Raw genomic sequence first — 18,553 nt, 5'->3', positions numbered from 1 at the left:
TTTACTTTGTCGTTTTTCAGTTGTCCGGCAAAACTAGACAGCCTGAAATGGCCTCCTGCCAACTAGACGCATGAAAAGAAAGAAAGATGCAAATTTTTTGTTTAGGTTTTCTGGTCCTCAAGTGTAGTCTGTTGAACAGCTGTTGAAGAGGTCTCAGCCATAAAATGGGCTTTGCCTATAGTTTTTTAGTTTTAAGCAAGCCTTTGACTTTTTTTTTTTTTTGAGGTTTTCTTTGTTGTTGCTCTACGTAGCCCGCAACCCGCAGCGTGTTCAAGTTAGGGCAGGACTGCAAGGCCATATTATTTGTCATGGGTTCTATTTTTTAAATTTGAATCCGCAAAGTGAAATAAACATGTCAATTCGTACAGAACGACTGAGAAAAATTAACGAGCAAGGAAATCAATGACAATAGAAATAAACCGAGCAAATTGTTAAAATTAAACATAAAAAATACATCGGCGACCAAAGAGCTTGGCGGGTTTCTCCACCCACATCACTCATGATCATTCGACATGTAGTCTATCGTCGAGTTTTTTTCCGGTTTTCAATATTTTTTCAATCTCTCATATCGGCTCACGAATATTATTTACTCAGCAACAAGTTATACCTCATTCGCAATTAACTCTGGCTAAAGGTAAGGTAAAAGAGCGAGATTCGAAGTTTTTGAAATTACTGAATTACGATATTTGTATTCCGCGCTTCATTTGGTCAGCGGTTCACTTCTGGAAACCATTACCAAATCTTGGAAGTTTGCCCGTTTCACTTCTTTGCATTGCCTGCCAGGGATAGATTTGTTTTGTACCACTTCCAACCTGCTGCCCAGCCATGAACAAGCCGCAAGCAGGGAGCATAAAAATTAAAGCTAAACGACTGTCCATACGGCGCACTCGCTCGCCAAACAGAATGGGATCGGAGGCGATACGCCAAGAAGCTTACGATCAAGACCGGGAGAGCTCGCTGCCACCAAACCTCCGTTCAAGATTGTGGTCACTTTTTGCTCAGATAGAAAGAGAATTCGAGTGTGTACATGCCGAGAACCTTGCTTGTAAGTACACCAAGATTTTCTATCTTGTATGTATCTGAGTTCCTTTGATAAAATTATAAATTAGTCCCCGTACTTTCTGCCAAAAGGTAAGCTTACAATAACTCCTCCTCCAGCATCCAAACTATTTCAGACTAGTTTACATTAATCAGGAATTCGTTTTATTCTCCTTCAATCTGTTCCTCCTTATATGCTGGATCTTAGATCCATTTTATTTATTGTTCGTGTAATTACGACACGTACAATATGCAAATACTACCAAACGTGGCTGTTGTTATTGGTTTACTTTCGGATTTCATAGATTTACAGTAAACATAAGCTTATTGTTTTAAGTTTACTTTTTCATCAACTTTGGAGACTAATACCGTTTGTGTCACATTTTCAAGAATTGCTTGGTAATAGCTTAAAGAGACTTGCAGCTGACGCATGTACAGTGACGTCTAATAGCTTTTGCTATTATCCGAGCAACACTCATCAAAAATTAAATCTGTGTCAAGGAGGAGTAAATTACATAAATGTGCAAATTACTATAAAAATCTTATGTAATTTGCACCCTTCATTACCACTCAGGTGTAAAATTTCAGATGTAATGATCAAACCGTGTGGAACTTGCCATTTATTATGACACTGAATGAACATTTTCAAAACAGCTCTGTACACAAATGTGGGTACCTTAATAATGGTACATTCATTTGTGCTCTGACAGGGCATGCGTGACGTTTGAGAGCTCTGAATTTATATCAAAATTCACCATGAAATGATAAATACCAAAACTGAATGTAGTGAATTGGGCACATTTTTTCCCCCTCAATGTCTGGCAATAAATTAAATGTCATATCACTAGACAGTGTCTTAAAACAATGGAGGATCATTTGATATTTACCAGATGACACTAGAAGTTCATTAGATCTGATCCTAAGTTATTTAAGTAACAGATGTGACCACCTGTTTTGAGGTTTTGTAACTTACAAATTATGTACTGGATCAATCGAAGACATGTATTTAGCGGTCGAGTCATAGAAATGGATATTACATGGCTTTTATGAAAAAAAAAAAAAAAAAATTAAGCCAAGATATCTATGAGTTTACTGTAGTAAAGTTACTATATGGTAAATAGCTTTGACCAATCAGAGCTGGACAATGATTGGAAAAAAAGGATTATATTTAACTATGTTGATCAATATGTTATATCACCAACATGTCAGTTATTAATTTATATCAAATATTCACCAACATATTTTGAATGTATGTCTATAGTACTAGAGAGAGTTGAAACTTTGAATGAAAAGTTGGACCTTGTTCTCAGTGGTGGAGAAAAGCTGACAGATGGAGAACTATCAGCTGAAGGTGGTCCTACTAAGCCTGGATATGGCAAAAAACCATGTAAGCTTCTCATTCATAGGTTATGAATGAATGAATAAATGAATGCATGCATGCATGCATGCATGAATGAATGAATGAATGAATGAACGAACGAATACATGGACGGACGGACGGACGGACGGACGGACGGACAGACGGATGGACAGACGGATCGATGGACGGATGGATGGATGGACGGACGAACCAACAAAATGTTCAAAAGAACATTATTACCCACATAATAAAACAATTAAACACTGGTTTATATTGAAACCACCATGTTAACAGATCTTAAATTTAGACTTTACAAACTTTATTTAGTATCAATAAATATTACATAATGAAGGTTTGAAAGTAGTTCTTGAAACCTACATGTGCATGTATGTGTCATACCCTTATGGGTTATTGACCAAGCCTAAGGTTGAGATGGCTGGACATTGGCCAAGTTCTTTTTTTAGGCATGTTTATGATGGAGTCAAGGTCCATAAACTTGCATAAAAAGAACAAGTCATCTTGACCGAACAAGCTTGGTCAACAAAGGATTTATTATAACGATGGCTTTTGGGTAAATTTTTCTCGTGGGACACAGTGGGTAGTCCCGAGTGTGTAAAATAGCGCCATCTTGTTCGCTCAGGTAGCCAATCACAGTGCAGGATTTGGTTCATCTTGCCTGCTCATGGAGCTAGCAATATAAAATGTTATTATGGAAAAAAGCATGTTGCTAGAAGTGAAAGCAACTGTGTTTTCGAAAGTCTCATTAACACTTATTGCTTGTTATTTTCTAATTACAGCTGCTAGCCAGCTGATGTCTCAGAAGCTAAAAACAACATATAAAGCTTCCACTAGTAAGGTAACAGACAAAGAAATAATCTAGAGCTACATTTATTTTAAAAGCCTGGGAGAGTAGATTGAAAATCTTTGTCAGCCCGCAAGCTTTATTGTCAGCAAAAAACAGACGTCTAACTGTTGGCGGTGCTGAAGGAAAGCAACATGTTCTTCCTTTTATACTTTGTGGCTTTGATCTAGATTGTCTCAAGTTTCAAGACTCCTAACCAAGCAACCAGTATTGAATGTCACAGGACAAGAAGTTATGCTGGCCATAGAGATGGCGTGTGGGAGGTGTCCTGTGCTAGACACACACCCACCATGATTGGGACAGCATCTGCTGGTAAGTTGCATTTATTTATTTCAATTTAATCAGGGCTCCCTAAATGTGCCAAGATTTGAAGCTTAAAAGGATGTCCATCATTTGTGAAGTTTTGAACTTCAAAATTTTATTAGTGAATTCACACTCTGGGATTTCATTGAAAAATTTTACAGCATGGTATACATAAGCTTAACATCTGAATGATGATCGCACACTAAGGTTTTCTTGTTCAGAATCAGAATCATATATTTGAAGAGCATGCTTTCAATAAAAGGTATCATGATAGACCTAAATAGTTATATGTAGTATGTATCCTTTATATATTGAATGTTCAATCCTTGTGCCATGGGTGAAAGTATCTACTTATTGGCAAGGGTTGCAAAACATGTATGCCCCAAGAAAAGCATAAATGATGGAGGGCTAAGGTGATGTAGTGATGGGGAAAAGCATAATAAAGAGAGAATTAAGAAGTGTGTCTGCACCCTTGAAACTGCTAAGTGATGACCGGAGGAGTCTGCCAGCTGTGGAGGCTGACCCTTATTGAAGCCACAAGTTGGACTCGGTGCTTTGGTCCTGAGGTTACTGGAGTGTCAACATGATACACTTAAAAGTTAGATCATTTATGAAGATTTCATTTTACAGCATTTCGTTTCTTGCAGATCGTTCTGCCAGACTTTGGGATGTAGAAACAGGGCAGTGTCTTTTAAAATACTTGGGCCATAATGGATCAGGTACATGTACATAGAGTTAATTAATTGCTAAATTACCAGGGAAACCCATGTAAAATGTCTGCCCATGCAACATGTCTGTATAATGTAAGTTACATATAGCATATTTTACACCATTCAAGTCAGTTTTAAGTTTGTCCATCCATTCAATTATCAATGGCAACAAAGGGTCATAGATTGCACACCAATATTGAATGAAATGGAGGTATGCTCAGAGCATTTTTTACCAGCTACCCTACTTAGATGATATGCCATTTTTTTAAATTAAAATTTCATAACACTTTCTTCTTGTTAATTTTGCAGTGAACTCCATCAGATTCCACCCAACTGATGCAATAATTTGTACAGGTAATCTGCGACATCACTCAGTAATGTCAGTGACGTATGGTATCTATTCTAATAAGCATGATTATTGTTTTGGGGAATAGCATCACCCTCTCAGGTGGTGCCTTCCTATCTCTAATCAGATTACATTTTGTAACTGATTAGCACCCATCTTCCAATAGCCACCCTTATAAATGCAAAATACAAGCCTCTGTCTTCTTATGATGGGAAGGGGTGATGGATCTACTGCAATTCTTTTAAAACATATATTTTTTTTTTAGGATCAGGAGATGGCACATGTCACATATGGAGGGCATTAGACTCAAATCCTGAGCAAGTAAGACATCAATAATATATAGTGCAACAGAAAGCCTACTGCTTACAGGGCACAGCAATGAACGTACATGTGGGAGTCCACAGTCAAAATTGTTACATGTATGAAAATTTGTCTGATGTGTCCAGTGTTTTGAACATAGATTTTTGCAACAGCTTTATGTTTGGAGCAGATTGCCTGAGTGTCAGATTTGATGCATAAACTTACAACAAACTAACAAAAAATAATTATTAAAAAACACAGGATCTGATGCCTGGAGTGGGCGGGAAGGGGGAGGGTGGCTCAAATGTGAAAAGGTCACTGGTGAAAAACTTTAAATTAAGCTCCCAAAAGGAGACCAATCTGAGCATGGCTCTAGTTTTGTTTTGACAGCTATTATTGGGATCATCAATCAACACTAATTCTCTTTGGCTGGTACTGAGACTTTTCATAACTAGGGGGGCCGCTGTAATTGGCTAAGCTGTAGCGGCTCCCCTGGCCATGTTGTTTTGTTTTGCTGTCTGTTTTTTTTTTTTTTTTGGCTTCCTCTTCTTTTTCTTTTTGTTTATGTGTAATAGTAGGCCGAAGCTTAATAAATTTTAAAAAACTATAAATCTCTTGCTTATTAAATTTTTGATAAGAGATCTGTACAACTATGTCTTTCCTAATTTCGTTTTGCATACTGTTTTGTAGCGCTCCCATCCAGGGTCAGCAGATGAGGCAGATAACATAACAGATGAAGAACTTGAAGGTAACTCGTGTCTAAAAAACATACAGAGTGGCAACCAGTAGTGGTATTTAAATCAGATTAAGTGGAGCAACACTTGCTCCTTAACATTATGTTTGATTGATTTGTTTAGTAATGGATATTGTTATCCACCTGTAGGTCTTGATAATCCAGATTTTGGTACTCCAGCATTCGTACTGAAGTCTCCAATATGTGAATTGAAAGGACATGAAGGTATCTATCAAATAGATGTGTTATAACAAGCGTAATGCATACATCTCTACAACCCTTGTTTGCTTCTCTGTACATTTCAGGTGCAGTAATTGCAGCTGATTGGTTCACCTCCGGAAAGCAGATTGTCACAGCTTCGTGGGATCGCTCCGCTAAACTATGGGATGTGGAAACAGCTGAACAAGTTCATCAATTGACTGGTAACCTTGATCATCATATTACACCAGAGTTTTAGAAAAGTCGGAAAATGTGTCACTTGTAATTGTGATGACTTTTCTTTTCCTTTTCAGGCCATGACCAGGAACTTACCCACACCTGTACCCACCCCACGCAGCAGCTAATTGTCACCTCCTCCACCGACACAACCTTCCGTCTGTGGGACTTTAGAACTCCTTCTATTCATTCAGTTAACGTGTTCCAGGGTCATTCCGAGTAAGAAATCCTTAGTTCTTTCCCGTTTTGTGTGTACAAATTCATCTCTTATTTGCTTTACTTGTTAGTCGAGTCTTCCTTCAAACTTCTCGTCGATCTTAGGGTTCAAAATGGCAGCTTTGTTGACGCGTATGTCTCGTTTGTTTGTTTGTTTGTTTACAGCACGGTTAGATCGACTGCCTTCACAACCAAAGATATTGTTGTCAGTGGAAGTGATGACAGAACAGTCAAGGTTAGTACATGTAGTCTTCATTGCAGAGGTTCGCGGCCAGAGGTGTTAGCGATCTGAGGCTAAGGGACACTTTCCATTGGACGAAAAATTCTGGTTTGAATTTCCGAACGTTTCCAGCGACGAATGGTACAGCATTATCCAGATTTTCGGGAAAAGAGGACAATCTCGTGAGTTATGCCAAATTCTCGTAAATTTCCATTTCCGTTCCATTTGATTTTCCCCCCGTAATTTTAGGAATTTTTAGTTGAATGGCTTGCATTTCGGAAATTCAACAATTTTTGGAATTTCCGGAAAGGTTTCCAGGAAAGTTTCCGTACCATTTGCTTCCGTTTCGGTTTTGGTTGAATGGAAAGCGCCCAAGTTGGGGCTGGTATGTAGGCCGTTGGGGGCAGGGATGTATAGGAAAGCAGGCTACTCAGCGAGTAGTGGGCTGGAGCGAAGGTGGATTGGGGCTCAGGGAGGTGAGAGAAGAAGAGGGCACTGACAGGCAGAACTTACGAAGGATCGCCACCGTTGATGCCTGATGCAGTGTAAAAGAGTTGAAGAAATGCAATTTTTGTATAAATAGAAGGAACACTGAATGAACGCACAAGTACCTAAATACTGTACGCTTTTTCACTTTCTTTGATTTCCTCGCTCAAGTTTGAACATTTTTTTTAGGTTTGGGATCTGAAGAACATGCGCTCACCTCTAACAACCATTAATACAGATTCATCTGTCAACAGGTAAGTCAAAATCAATATGTATGTAAGATAACGACTGCTAATTGCCACCTGCTTTGACTCCTAAGCCTCGGCCAAACGATCGCAACATTTCAACACAACACATCGCAACATTGTTGGGCACATCATGTTGCGTGCGTTTGGCCACCCTGTTGCAATGTGTTGCGACGTGTTGCGACAAGTTGGGTATTATTGGCTCAAATTTGAAAATGGTCAAATTTTTCATGCAACATTTGTGGATGTTACATGAGGTTGTACTCGTTTGGCCAGGTTCGTGCAACAGTGTTGCGCCCGGGCATGCGCACTAGTTCGATTATTCAATACCCTACACAGGGCTCGAAGTTAACTTTTTGGTCGATTTGCAAAGTTTTGCTAGTAAGTTTTTTCCACTAGCAAACTGGTGAGACCGCTAGCAAATTCTTTCCAAATGTTTGGGAGACATGGATGATTCTAACTCGCAAACGTTTGCTGGTGAATATTTTTCTCACTCGCTAATTATCAAAATTACTCGCATTTTGCGAGTTTGCAAGCGTTAATTTCGAGCCCTGCAACATGTCGCAAGACGTCGAAACAATAGTCTGCAACTGAAACACTTTACTAAAGGTTGTTAACATTTTTTTCCCCAGACTTTCCGTGTCACCAATAAACAATGTGATCGCCCTTCCTCACGACAACCGACATATTCGATTGTTTGACATCAGTGGTGTAAGACTTATTCGACTGCCTCGCAGAAACGGTCAGGTATGTGTTTAATTCTGGACTGGAGTATTTTTCAGAGGTTGTCGTAGTGTAAACTGGGTGTTTGTTAACTGCATTGCTCAGATGATTAAACAATCAAGGTCCAGGAAGAACACCAATACATTTCTATATTTTACACTGTAGCTTTCTGGAGAACATATTTCTAGTGAAAATCCAAAACAATTTAAATCAAAGAAGACATATACACAATAACGTTTTGTCAGAAGTTTCTCACACGATTAAAATCCAGAATTTAGACCATCTAAATTGGAGTTTTTTTCTTTTCCAGGCTAAACAGGTTTTATAATATTTTTGGGTATTAAATACCAAATTTCAGCCTGCAAGTTCTTAAATCACTAGGTTCATATATTACTGCATCATTCACGTCAGATACATTGCGCAAATCAAGGTTGTAGTGTTTTCTCAGTGTACCAGCGATTTTGAGCGTCTTAGTGTACCTCAGTACCTGGGGAAAAAGTTAGGACAAAGGTAGTGTGAACGCAAAGCTTTTGACACGTTTTCAGTTCGAAAACGCGATCATCCAAAACCAGTGCATGGTTGTGATTGGCAGCCTGGGAAGATTACATTGGTGTTACATTTATTTGAAAGAAAACTCTTCCTGCCAACGTTGGCATAATAGTGTCTTACAAATACATGACTTTCTCTCTACCTTGGGTTATTTTGTTCAGACACTTCTGAAGGCCACAAAACATAACCTGTGTAGTTTTGTTGCCTCTTGCGGAGATGTTCTTTTGGCTTGTTACGCATCTTACCTACAGTAAGTAATAGCTCAAGGCTTTAATCCTTTATCATTCACGTTTTCAGGGTCATCAACGAATGGTTTGCTGCACAGCATGGGGCGAGGAAACCAATGTCAAAACTTGCAATCTGTTCTCTTGTGGATTTGACAGACGCGTACTTGGATGGCAAGTCAGAGAAGAGAAAGACAAATGATCCAATGAAAATATTTGTAATAAAGAGAGTAAATAGTCTAATTCTGGCCCTCTCTCTGTCACGCAATGCTAGGGAGAGAGAGCGTAGCGTTGCTTGGCACAGAGAGAGCCAGAACTGGACGAGAGAGTAAAATGCTTCTCCTTTGTGGAGGGAGGTGTTGCACCGCGGTTAAATTTTCACCAGTGGAAAAATTAATTGTCCAGCACCTGGTCTTAAATGAATATTAAGAAATTGGATAAAATTTTTTGGTAGATGTGGACTGTTGGTTTTACAGGAGTGCAGTGCACAGTAATGGTTTACAATTAATTTATTATATTAATAACATTTGTGAGAGTGGTTTCTCATACCTGCACTGGTTCTGGGTTTTGCTCCAGTTTGAGTTGTTTTGTACAACTTCTGTAAATTAGTGAATGATGCGCTCCAGGCATTATATGTCATTTAAATTTGTCCACAACTACCATTTGTATAAAACAATAATTTTAAGAAATATGACCAATATTTGATTTCACCTCGCGTATTCAAAACACTTTCTAGCAAGTAATAAATGAAGAGAGTCTTCCGCTAGAGGACATTTTTTTGATGAGTACAATGCAACCTGTCGGCACAGATATTCTTGCTAAAAAGAAAGCAAAACAAACTAAAAAGGAAAAAAAAACGGTAAACGAAACGGGAAACGGTAAAGCATGCCTACACGGTCATCCCCAGCCGCGAGGAGAATAGTGCGAGACGCCGAATATACTTCCGGATTTCGCGCCTCGCTCTAGACTCTTCGCTGATCGGATGAATGTTCGTCAAAATATTGGCTTGGAGCCTGACCACGTAAGGTACAGTTGCTCTATGCTTTGTGTATTAGATCAACAAGGTATTCCCCCGTTGAAGATTTTTGTCATTTTTGACGGTAATATTGTAAGGGTAAGGAAAATTTTCCATTTCGCGAGTTCTGTGTCTTGTAATTTAAAAAAGTTTGAATAAAGAAGCAAGTTTGGTCATTACAGAGAATGCATATGGGCACGTTGCACATACACAGGACGAAATCCCACGTTTCCGCATTTCTTAAACGTGACGGAAGCGTAGAGTTTTATGTTTCCGTTACATTTCCGTTTTGCGGAAACCTGAAATACCAAGTCTTGGTGATTCTATCAAGTCTCCGGAACGGAAATGTCAAGTCATGTTTCCGTCATATTTACTTCAGGACGTTTGCCGCTGTTGTTCGTTTCTGTTATATTTCTGCAAACGGATTTTTAATAACCTTGTTGAATCTTTGCAAAGAAAACAAACTGGTGATGGTTTTGTGCAGCTTACTATTTTGACGAAATTGAAACGTCAGGAAACTGCACTTATCATTGAAATGATAAATATGGATTTTCAGAACAACATTCGTGAGAATTCGTTTGTATATGAATTAGCAACTCCGGCTGCTGGCACGACTTGCAAAGTAATAAAATTGATATTATGACACAGCATGGAATCGCAAATTTACCCATCTTTATTTCTTGCATAAAAACAAATTCCGCGTTCCGTGAGCATGCGTTGACGCAGAGACTTGGTAAAGAGTAATCGATATTAAAGGCGCGTAAAGGGCGGCGTAGATTAACGAAACCAAACAAAATATAACTGGTTTAATATCAGTCATACAGTGGTCAACAAAGCTAAGCCAAAGCATACGCGTAATTACTTTAAGAAGTCAAATTTATTTGTAATTTATTCTTTCTAAAGAAAATTCAAACAACTTATGATGCACTAATTTCAGTTCATTGATTATAGTTTCGTTTCCTCGTAACGATTACACGAAAGTCCTTTATCATTGGTCAACTCATCAACAGTTACAACAGTTGTTCTGTCCTTCGGTTCGTGTAAGGTTTTCAACATTATCGGCACTGATCTGGATCTCTGGGCATTCCTCTGTTTCGCAATATGATGACATTTAGTTAGTGACACGAAAGGGTTTTCATGCAGTGACCTTGATCGCACAATTTTCCAACCGATAGGACCCTGAGATCTTCCAAGCTCCGTGGTGTTTTTCGGTAATTCAATTTTGCGCAGACTGCCTTTCCCTCCTGGAGCATTTTCAATCTGGACTGTTACAGTTAGTTGGTCGTGCTGTGGCGCAAATATCTCGTCGCTTGCTACCCTCGATGGAGCTGACATGGGCAGTCTTTCCTTTACTGCTTTGCTCGACCTCTGTCGAAAGGTGTCTGAGCACATCACTGCACCGAGAGATTTTGACCTGAAAAATCGGGGGCGCTTTTGCTCGCTTTGCAACTTTTCGGCATCTAGCGATGCCACGGAATAGCGACGTTGCCTTACATGGCTCGCAGTGCGCTCTGTTGTCCTGTTTCTGCAACATAACAGCTCCAACGTAGCTTTTCTTAAGCGTTTCGTGCTATACCAGTACAATAGTGGATTGAAAAGAGAGTTAAACTGAAGTATTGTTTCTGCCCATCGTACAGTGGAAACCTGGCGGAAAAAAGGCGCAACTCCCCGAAAAAGATAAACGCCGACGCTCGGAAAACCCGACACTGCAAAGAAAACCGTTAACCAGAAAGTCGTGTAAGCAAACTTGCTTTCAAGCTTCCCTTTGACCAGAACATTTACTGGGAGGATTCGCGTTCGGTTCCATTTTCGCACGGCGAGATAAGCCTTGACATAAAAATATGCTATAAGTGATAAGCAGACAAACCAGAAAATGCTCAAAATTACATCTACGACTAATATAATTTCATGAAGAACGCTAGCGGATTCCATTACTGCAGGTGGAACAGCCAATAGTACTGCCAACAGCCAAGCAACTCTCGTGTACTTGTTTATACGGTCTCTTGTCACAATAGCTTTGTAATCCATCCATTTCGCTACTGCCACATACCTTTCCCAAGCAATTAAGAGCAAATGTAAAAATGACGCACCGCAAATAGTGTACATTAAAGAGACACTTACAACATCTATTGTACAGATAATATCCACATCTAAAACTCTCTGGATAACTAACGTGTCTAACGAGATAGACAGTGGCATAGAAACAGCGCCCACCAAAAGATCAGTTAAGGCCACGCTAGACAGCAAGATGTTTGAATTCTTTTTCATTTCTCTTCTCGTTTTCACAGCTATTATCACCAAGAGGTTTAACAGAATGGTAACGGGACAGGCAATGGCCGTGATGGCAACAATAATCTTAAAAGAAGTTGTGTGGTTCAAGTCCCAGATGAATTGTGGCAACTCCGGGCAATAAACCAATGACCTGGTTTCGTTTGAGGAATGGGCGAGTGATTCTGTATTTTTCACTGTCATGATCGATACACCTGGTTCAAATAGATGATTGCAGTGAATTAGTTTCTTGACCGCTCGGTTCTGCTTTGGTTCTGTGTTACTGTCTTCTTGTCAAACTGCTTTGCCGGTCTTGATACTTGCTCGACTGAATTCATAATACGGTCGATCGGTAATGGTTTATGCTGCTTTTAAGCGTGCTAATAATATATGTCGAGCTGTTTTGTCTTGTTTTGCTTTCCATTCACCGGTAGCTATGTTGACAATTGTTCAAGAACGTTTTTTGCAAACTGATTGAGGAAAGCGGAGAATGGATGTGGACAAGTGGTAATTTCCACCTCTTTTGACATCACAGATTTCCGCTAGATTTCTTATCGAGAGCTGCGCTAGATTTCTTATCGAAAGCTATTTGCCAAGAAAATTTCATCAGTTGTATTCTTTGTTTCTGTTTTTAAGCTTTGGCCGAAGCAATTAAGGCCATTTATGAGCATTACGTACATTGAGTTACGCGGGAAGTTTATCGGTTCTTCGCGCAGCTGGCCAAGGTTGCACCTGATCGATTTTATCGGAATCAGTAAGTTTCCTCGGTAAAATTCCGTTTTGGCAGAATGTGACAAAAAAAGGTTTGTTTTAAACGTAGTTCTTGGCGAGTAGAATTGGGTTTGCAGCGGGGATGGAAAAGATTTCAGAAATAAGACTGAGGTCCGTATTAATGGTAACCGAAAAACATGGCCGTGATATCAAGAGTTGTTAGTTGTATGATTTGAGTCCAAGATGACTTGTGAAAAGTTCCGGCCAATAAAATAAGGACTTGTTTTGAGATTTTTCAGTGATATCTGCCTTGCTTATTCACTGGTTTATGTGACGTAAGATGAAAGAGTGCTTAGAAGAGCTACGTCACGGTTTACGCATCTTGAAAAGTTACGCCTAAATTTTTCAAGTTCGTCATTTGTACTTCTCCATCCTAAACCATCCCTTTTGGTTTATTATTATATGGCTTGCTCCGTGAGCGAGCAAGATGAATCAAATCTTGCGCTGTGATTGGCTACCCGAGCGGGCAAGATGGAGCTATCTTGCCCGCTCGGGACTACCCGCCGTGTCCCGCAAGAAAAATTTCTCCGAAAGCCATATAATAAATCCTTTATTGACCAAGCTTGTTCGGTCAAGATGGCTGGATATTGGCCTCGTTCTTTTTTTGCGGGTTTATGGACCTTGACTCCGTCTCGGTCCATAAACACGTAAAAAAAGAACTTGGCCAATATCCAGCCATCTTGACCTCACACTTGGTCAATAACCCATACTTATAATCTCTTTGGTGTTTCTCTATCTTAGTAAACTTTTATTTTTGGGTTTCCTTCACTTTAAAGGTAATGGTACTTTAGCACGATACCAAAATAACGTGACTGAGCTCGTTTAAGTAAAGGACCAAACTGTAAGCCAGGATAACAAGAGCCGGTGAGAAATTCACGAAACACAACAAACTAGCCTGAAATGTCACCGACTCGCGATCGCCTACAACCCACGGACTGGGAGCGAAAAGCGCTCCTTTGGCCAACGACACAAATGATCGTAGCAAAATTAAAATAGCCATTTTATTAGCGGTATCTTTTCTTTACATTTTGTTCGCGGTTAACACCGCTTCTAGCTACTCTTCGTCTTTTTCAGTTCCTAATGAAGAGAAGCTGGCCACCCTCGGGCTTCATTACAGCGTGTAGGAGAAGGTTACCGCGAAAATTGTTTTTCAGAAATTCAATTTCTCTTCTTCTTGAGCTCCTGGCTTCTCCCCAGGCCCATCCACTGCGTCCTCATCCCATATTTTTTTCCACCAAGGAAGTTTGAGTCTGCGCATTTCCTCATTATGACACTGCTGTGCTCTGGCTATCACGGGCGCCGATCTTGACGTGAAGGAGTCGAGCATGTCGGGAGCCACTTCATGAAGCTTTGGAGCAGCTGCAGAAAACGACATAATGCACTGTTTAATAATTTACTAAACTTTGTATCTCAATATCTTGGACGTATCTGATGTGAAACAGGCACCGAACCGCGCAATAGACCATTTCCGAGTTGTCTAGCCTTTCCCTCTATTTCAAAATGAGTCCTTCTGCAAAACTCTTCTTTCTTTGGAGGTCAAACACATTTTCTCACGAAGACACGTTTTCACACAGAGGCAAAAGGCCACTCGGAAATGGCCTATCACCTTGACTGTATAATACCAGTTTTTGTTTTTTTTTTTTCCTCACCTAACAGCTGATCTGTGTCCACGTTCAGTCTAGCCAGCAGTGCATCTCTTCTCTGTTCACCCTTTCTTATCTTCATGTTAGACAACGCGTGATTGGCAAACATTGAAAAAGCCTTGGTGAAAAAAAAAAAAAATGCATACAGGAACATGTTACACCTACTACGTGCAAGGCTTTCACTGGATTTTACTCAGTTTTTTTTTGTTTTTATTTGTGAACAAACTTGGCTTACTAGACAGCGTTGCTCTCTTCTCCGGCCCAACCACGCCACCTCCCCCCACCCCTCCCCACCCACCACCTGGATCGGTTACTCGTCCATCACCCTATTAATTTTCGCCAAGTTGTCAACCAGGGCCCATACCCCTAATGCTGATGAGTGGAAGGAGCGCTGCGACGGGCCACGAATAACACAGAAATGTTACCTTCTCGTGGAGCTCTTTGAGTTCCTCCTGTGTTCTGTGCTTCGGCTAAGAACAAGAACAAAAAACAATACTTAGGAAGACGGTCTTCCGGATGTTTTGAAACTCTAACTAAAATTTGAAGGGCTAACGTTTTGAAAATTCGCATGTTTTAATTTTTTCAAAGTTACATAGAAATCCAATCCTAAAGCAAGCTTCCCGTTTCCAAAAATCCATTTCCATTCTTCTACACTATCGCTCATCGCTTGCCACCTTCATTTCCTACGGGCGTCATGTTACGTATCGACAAAATCGAAACCTTATTGTTGGAATCCTATGCACTAGATGTATTTAGGAGTTTCTCGAAGTCATTCTAACATTGATGACTTTGCCCTTGAAAACAATTCCCGTTTTACACACTTATTCAACTTATGAATCCGTTGACCAGAACTATTTCATATATTCGCGTCGACTTATAGATCACAAATACAAGACGTTTGTAAGAGATGGAAAAGTTACACGTACCGGATACTTCTGTCGATGATCTGCAATCAAGTTCTGTAGTTCAGCTCTCCTGGCGTCAGTCAAACCTGGTACTACAGGATAAGGAGTGTTACGCTCTGCCATGCGCTGTCGGTATCGGCGGAACTACAATAACAAATCGATAAAAAAAGTTAGAAAATACAAAGTACTTATACCTAAGCGCTTCAAGTTTCGTTACGAATTTTCGGAGAACATTTTTCCACCGAAAAACAGGTTTCGTTTTTTCCGCACCATTTCGTTTCGGGTGAGAATCGCGTGAAAGACATGTTTCTCAAACACTGGTAATTTTTCCGCGATATTCCATGTAAGACCGGTTTAAGGTCTGAAAGGAAGACCGAACATTGCCCAACAAATGCGCATGAACAAATTCACTTCTCTGGCAGGCACACTCTCTATCATCTTCAGGCCCGGTCCACATTGCGCCAGAGGAATTTGAAAACGGAGGTTTCACTCTGAAAACGCATCAAATGTTTTTCGTCCACACTACGGCGGGGAATTTTGAAAACGAAACAATCAGCGGTCATTTTGGATTTTTGTTTGAGCAAAACTCTGTCAGGAAAATCACATGATTGTCGTGACGTCATCGTTTTCGAAAAGCTCCGTTTTCAAAATTAGTTTTCCGTCTACACGCGAAAACGAAAAGCCGGCGTTTTCAAATTCCTCCGGTTTGAAGAGCGTTTTCGAAAAGCTCCGTTTTCGTGACGGATTAGTGTGGACGGTAGGCCTAACCGTGGAAATAAAGCTGTGTTTTCAAATTTCTCCGGTGTATTACGCGTATTATGTGTATTACGCTTTAGTTTCATGGACTAAATCACCCGTAACAAACCTGGCGCTGTATAGTTACGGCAGCTCTTTCTCGCGTCACTTCATCGAATCGTTCGCGATATTTCCTCCTCCCCATCATCCCACGGAACACAGCTTGTATCTTACTGGCTGCCTTCCCTTGGTTCTCCGCCATAAACAAATTTACTTCTCTGGCAGGCACGCTCTCTAACATCTTGAGCTGTTTTTGCATGGATGATCTGAATTCGTTGATTCGCTTCTGCTCGATAGCCAGTTTGCGTTCTTCATGCCGCTTTTCCTTGTCTCTCGATCGCTCCTTGTCCAAGCGGCGTTGTCTGAAGTTTCTCTGAAGTAAAATGATTCCCAGCTCGGTTTGTTTGAGGCTCCGTCGTTGTTTGGAGCCACGGTAAAATGCTTGAATGACTGTTGCTGCACGAGAGAGTCTCTACAAAGTTAAAAAGAAACTTTGTGTACTGCGGAACAATGTTGAAACACAAGCACTTGAATATACAGTCCAAGTTGCAACAGAACGTTTGCAAACTGTTAAGAACATCGTTATCCTCGTGGTGTCTCCTCATTCTGCGTGTCCTTCTAGGAGCCAATACTTACATCATCCTAACGCCGCTATCGTGATCTCGAATTTTTTGGGGCAGAATAAAATTACCCGAAACCAAATTAAAACAGGCCGATATGCATTGAACATTCACTTTATTTCCTACGCGTCCATTTGTCACAAATTTTCCGCGACTATAATGAGGACTGGATATACATTTTGATACCTTAAATCGCATGTACTTCCTTGTTCCCACTTAATACTTTCGCTGTTCCCTACATCTAATCGAACATTCTTCCCCAAAATTACCTTTAATAGTTAAAATGCCCCCTGTCCCTTCAATTAATCCAAAATATCCTTTGTTCCCTTGAATTAAACGATTATGCCTCCTTGTTCCCGAGAGAACCTCAGTGTGGTAGTGGCACACATAAGATTACCGTTTTGATCATACGTACCAATTGTTCTGCCTGAGCAATGGAACCAGCCTCCAGTAATGACACAAGTCTTTTCACATCATTATCGAACCCTCGAGCCTTCCATTTACCCAGGTAAGCCTTCAAACCCCTAAAAAAACGGACAATAACTCCTTCTTTAAGACCCATCGGTATTTATCAGTAGTGTTTTCTTCTAAGTTGAAGTAAAACACGGAAACAAGTTGTAAAATCATTACAATTTTTCTAAAATTAAAAAAATAATAATAACAACTTACAATATTTAGAGAGGAAACCACATCAGCCCGGATTAGTTGATTTTCATCCGGGTCCTCTATCCTGGTCGAGTTGGAATTTCGTGGAGGGAGGAAAACCGAAGAACCCGGAGAAAAACCCTCGGAGCAAGGCCAGAACCAACAAAACACTCAACCCACATGACACCTGGCTAGAATCAAACCCGGGCCACATTCGTGGGAGGTCAGCGCTCTCACCGCTGCGCCATCCCTATTCCCTTTGACTGAAGATGAGAAGTCCCTCCACATGTTTTTCTTTTTTTTTTCTTTTCTTTTTTTTTTTAGCGAACCACATGAAGAAAAGCACACTCTATTCCTGAATAACATTGTTTTTTGTTTTTTTCAAGAACATTCAGAGCTACTCACCTGTATCTTTTTGACAACAAAATTTCAACAAGGGGTGGGTGAACATTGGTTGCTGTTAGAATGAGATGAATTGATGCCCTGTATGATGACAATAACAGAAAAAAATTCAATTACTCGTTCTGACTCACTATTTGTCAACACACAATCAAACCTTGTTACCATTGACATTAAGACACAAGATTACAGGTTATATTTACAGACTGGAAGTGTAGAAGTGTAACTTCCAATGAGATACTACACTTCACACCTAGGCCTCCTTGGTCAAAGTACCATTAAGCTAATCCAAGATTAGTGTAAATTCCTATTCCAGTTTTATAACTTTTCAGTGAGTTTTTACTTCTTATTGCACATAACTCATCAACAATAGACGAGGTTCTGGTTGGGTGCCTTTTGGATTGTGGGACATTACAAGTGTGTAGGGGCTGTGTGCCCCTGAGGTATCCATGGCAACCCTGTGAGTAGCAACCACAATCCAGCACTGTCACGCCAAATAAGGAAAAATTCAGTGGAGAAAGGTTATCACTTACCTAAGAGGGAGGGAAGGAGAGGGATAGAAGCAGTAAAAATGCTTCGCAAATGCTCTAAATGCTCACATGCAGAATAATAATAATATTGTGCAATAAATCTCAGAAACCTGAGCCCTGTAAAAGGCTGAGCACGGTTTTCATTAACATTTTCAACAAGTCAGGAGGGCAACTGATTTTCACAGGCAGGCAAAACTTTTTGAACTGAACTT

At 40.1% G+C, this 18,553-nt stretch overlaps 3 protein-coding genes across 3 annotated transcripts in view; 1 reads left to right on the top strand and 2 right to left on the bottom strand.

Moving 5' to 3' along the window:
- The first annotated feature begins 717 nt into the window (after window positions 1-717).
- Window positions 718-9,951, top strand: LOC110060646 (WD repeat-containing protein 37-like). The gene is made up of 15 exons (XM_089284104.1): window positions 718-1,045; window positions 2,300-2,425; window positions 3,196-3,254; window positions 3,431-3,572; window positions 4,211-4,282; window positions 4,583-4,627; window positions 4,885-4,940; window positions 5,610-5,667; window positions 5,803-5,877; window positions 5,958-6,074; window positions 6,165-6,306; window positions 6,469-6,538; window positions 7,199-7,263; window positions 7,887-8,001; window positions 8,824-9,951. The coding sequence occupies exons 1-15, from the start codon at window positions 826-828 to the stop codon at window positions 8,950-8,952; spliced, it is 1,491 nt and encodes a 496-aa protein (XP_089140230.1). The 5' UTR covers window positions 718-825; the 3' UTR covers window positions 8,953-9,951.
- A 759-nt stretch (window positions 9,952-10,710) lies between these two features.
- Window positions 10,711-12,237, bottom strand: LOC149114652 (uncharacterized). The gene has a single exon (XM_089284103.1). The coding sequence runs from the start codon at window positions 12,235-12,237 to the stop codon at window positions 10,711-10,713; it is 1,527 nt and encodes a 508-aa protein (XP_089140229.1).
- Window positions 12,238-13,787: 1,550 nt separating this feature from the next.
- Window positions 13,788-18,553, bottom strand: part of LOC110060666 (IQ calmodulin-binding motif-containing protein 1-like) — a 9,962-nt gene continuing 5,196 nt past the window's right edge. The window contains exons 7-13 of the mRNA XM_020767452.2: window positions 17,818-17,895; window positions 17,183-17,291; window positions 16,218-16,619; window positions 15,374-15,496; window positions 14,873-14,917; window positions 14,454-14,565; window positions 13,788-14,163 (exon numbers count right to left, since the gene is read on the bottom strand). Coding sequence (XP_020623111.2) covers window positions 13,955-14,163; window positions 14,454-14,565; window positions 14,873-14,917; window positions 15,374-15,496; window positions 16,218-16,619; window positions 17,183-17,291; window positions 17,818-17,895 — 1,078 coding nt within the window. The 3' untranslated portion in view covers window positions 13,788-13,954. The remainder of the gene's footprint in view (window positions 14,164-14,453; window positions 14,566-14,872; window positions 14,918-15,373; window positions 15,497-16,217; window positions 16,620-17,182; window positions 17,292-17,817; window positions 17,896-18,553) is intronic.

Source organism: Orbicella faveolata, unplaced genomic scaffold (assembly GCF_042242905.1).
Source record: "Orbicella faveolata isolate gen_17 unplaced genomic scaffold, um_ofav_v1 contig_13, whole genome shotgun sequence".
Taxonomy (NCBI): Eukaryota; Metazoa; Cnidaria; class Anthozoa; order Scleractinia; family Merulinidae; genus Orbicella; species Orbicella faveolata.
This window is presented reverse-complemented; position numbering and strand designations above follow the sequence as displayed.

Excerpts from the sequence above, each read along its gene's own strand:
- LOC149114652 (XM_089284103.1), bottom strand. The coding sequence starts at position 12,237 with ATGACAGTGAAAAATACAGAATCACTCGCCCATTCCTCAAACGAAACC.
- LOC110060646 (XM_089284104.1), top strand. The coding sequence starts at position 826 with ATGAACAAGCCGCAAGCAGGGAGCATAAAAATTAAAGCTAAACGACTG. Across the intron at positions 5,668-5,802 it reads AACAGATGAAGAACTTGAAG|GTCTTGATAATCCAGATTTT; the intron begins GTAACTCGTGTC and ends ATCCACCTGTAG. Across the intron at positions 8,002-8,823 it reads TGCCTCGCAGAAACGGTCAG|GGTCATCAACGAATGGTTTG; the intron begins GTATGTGTTTAA and ends TCACGTTTTCAG.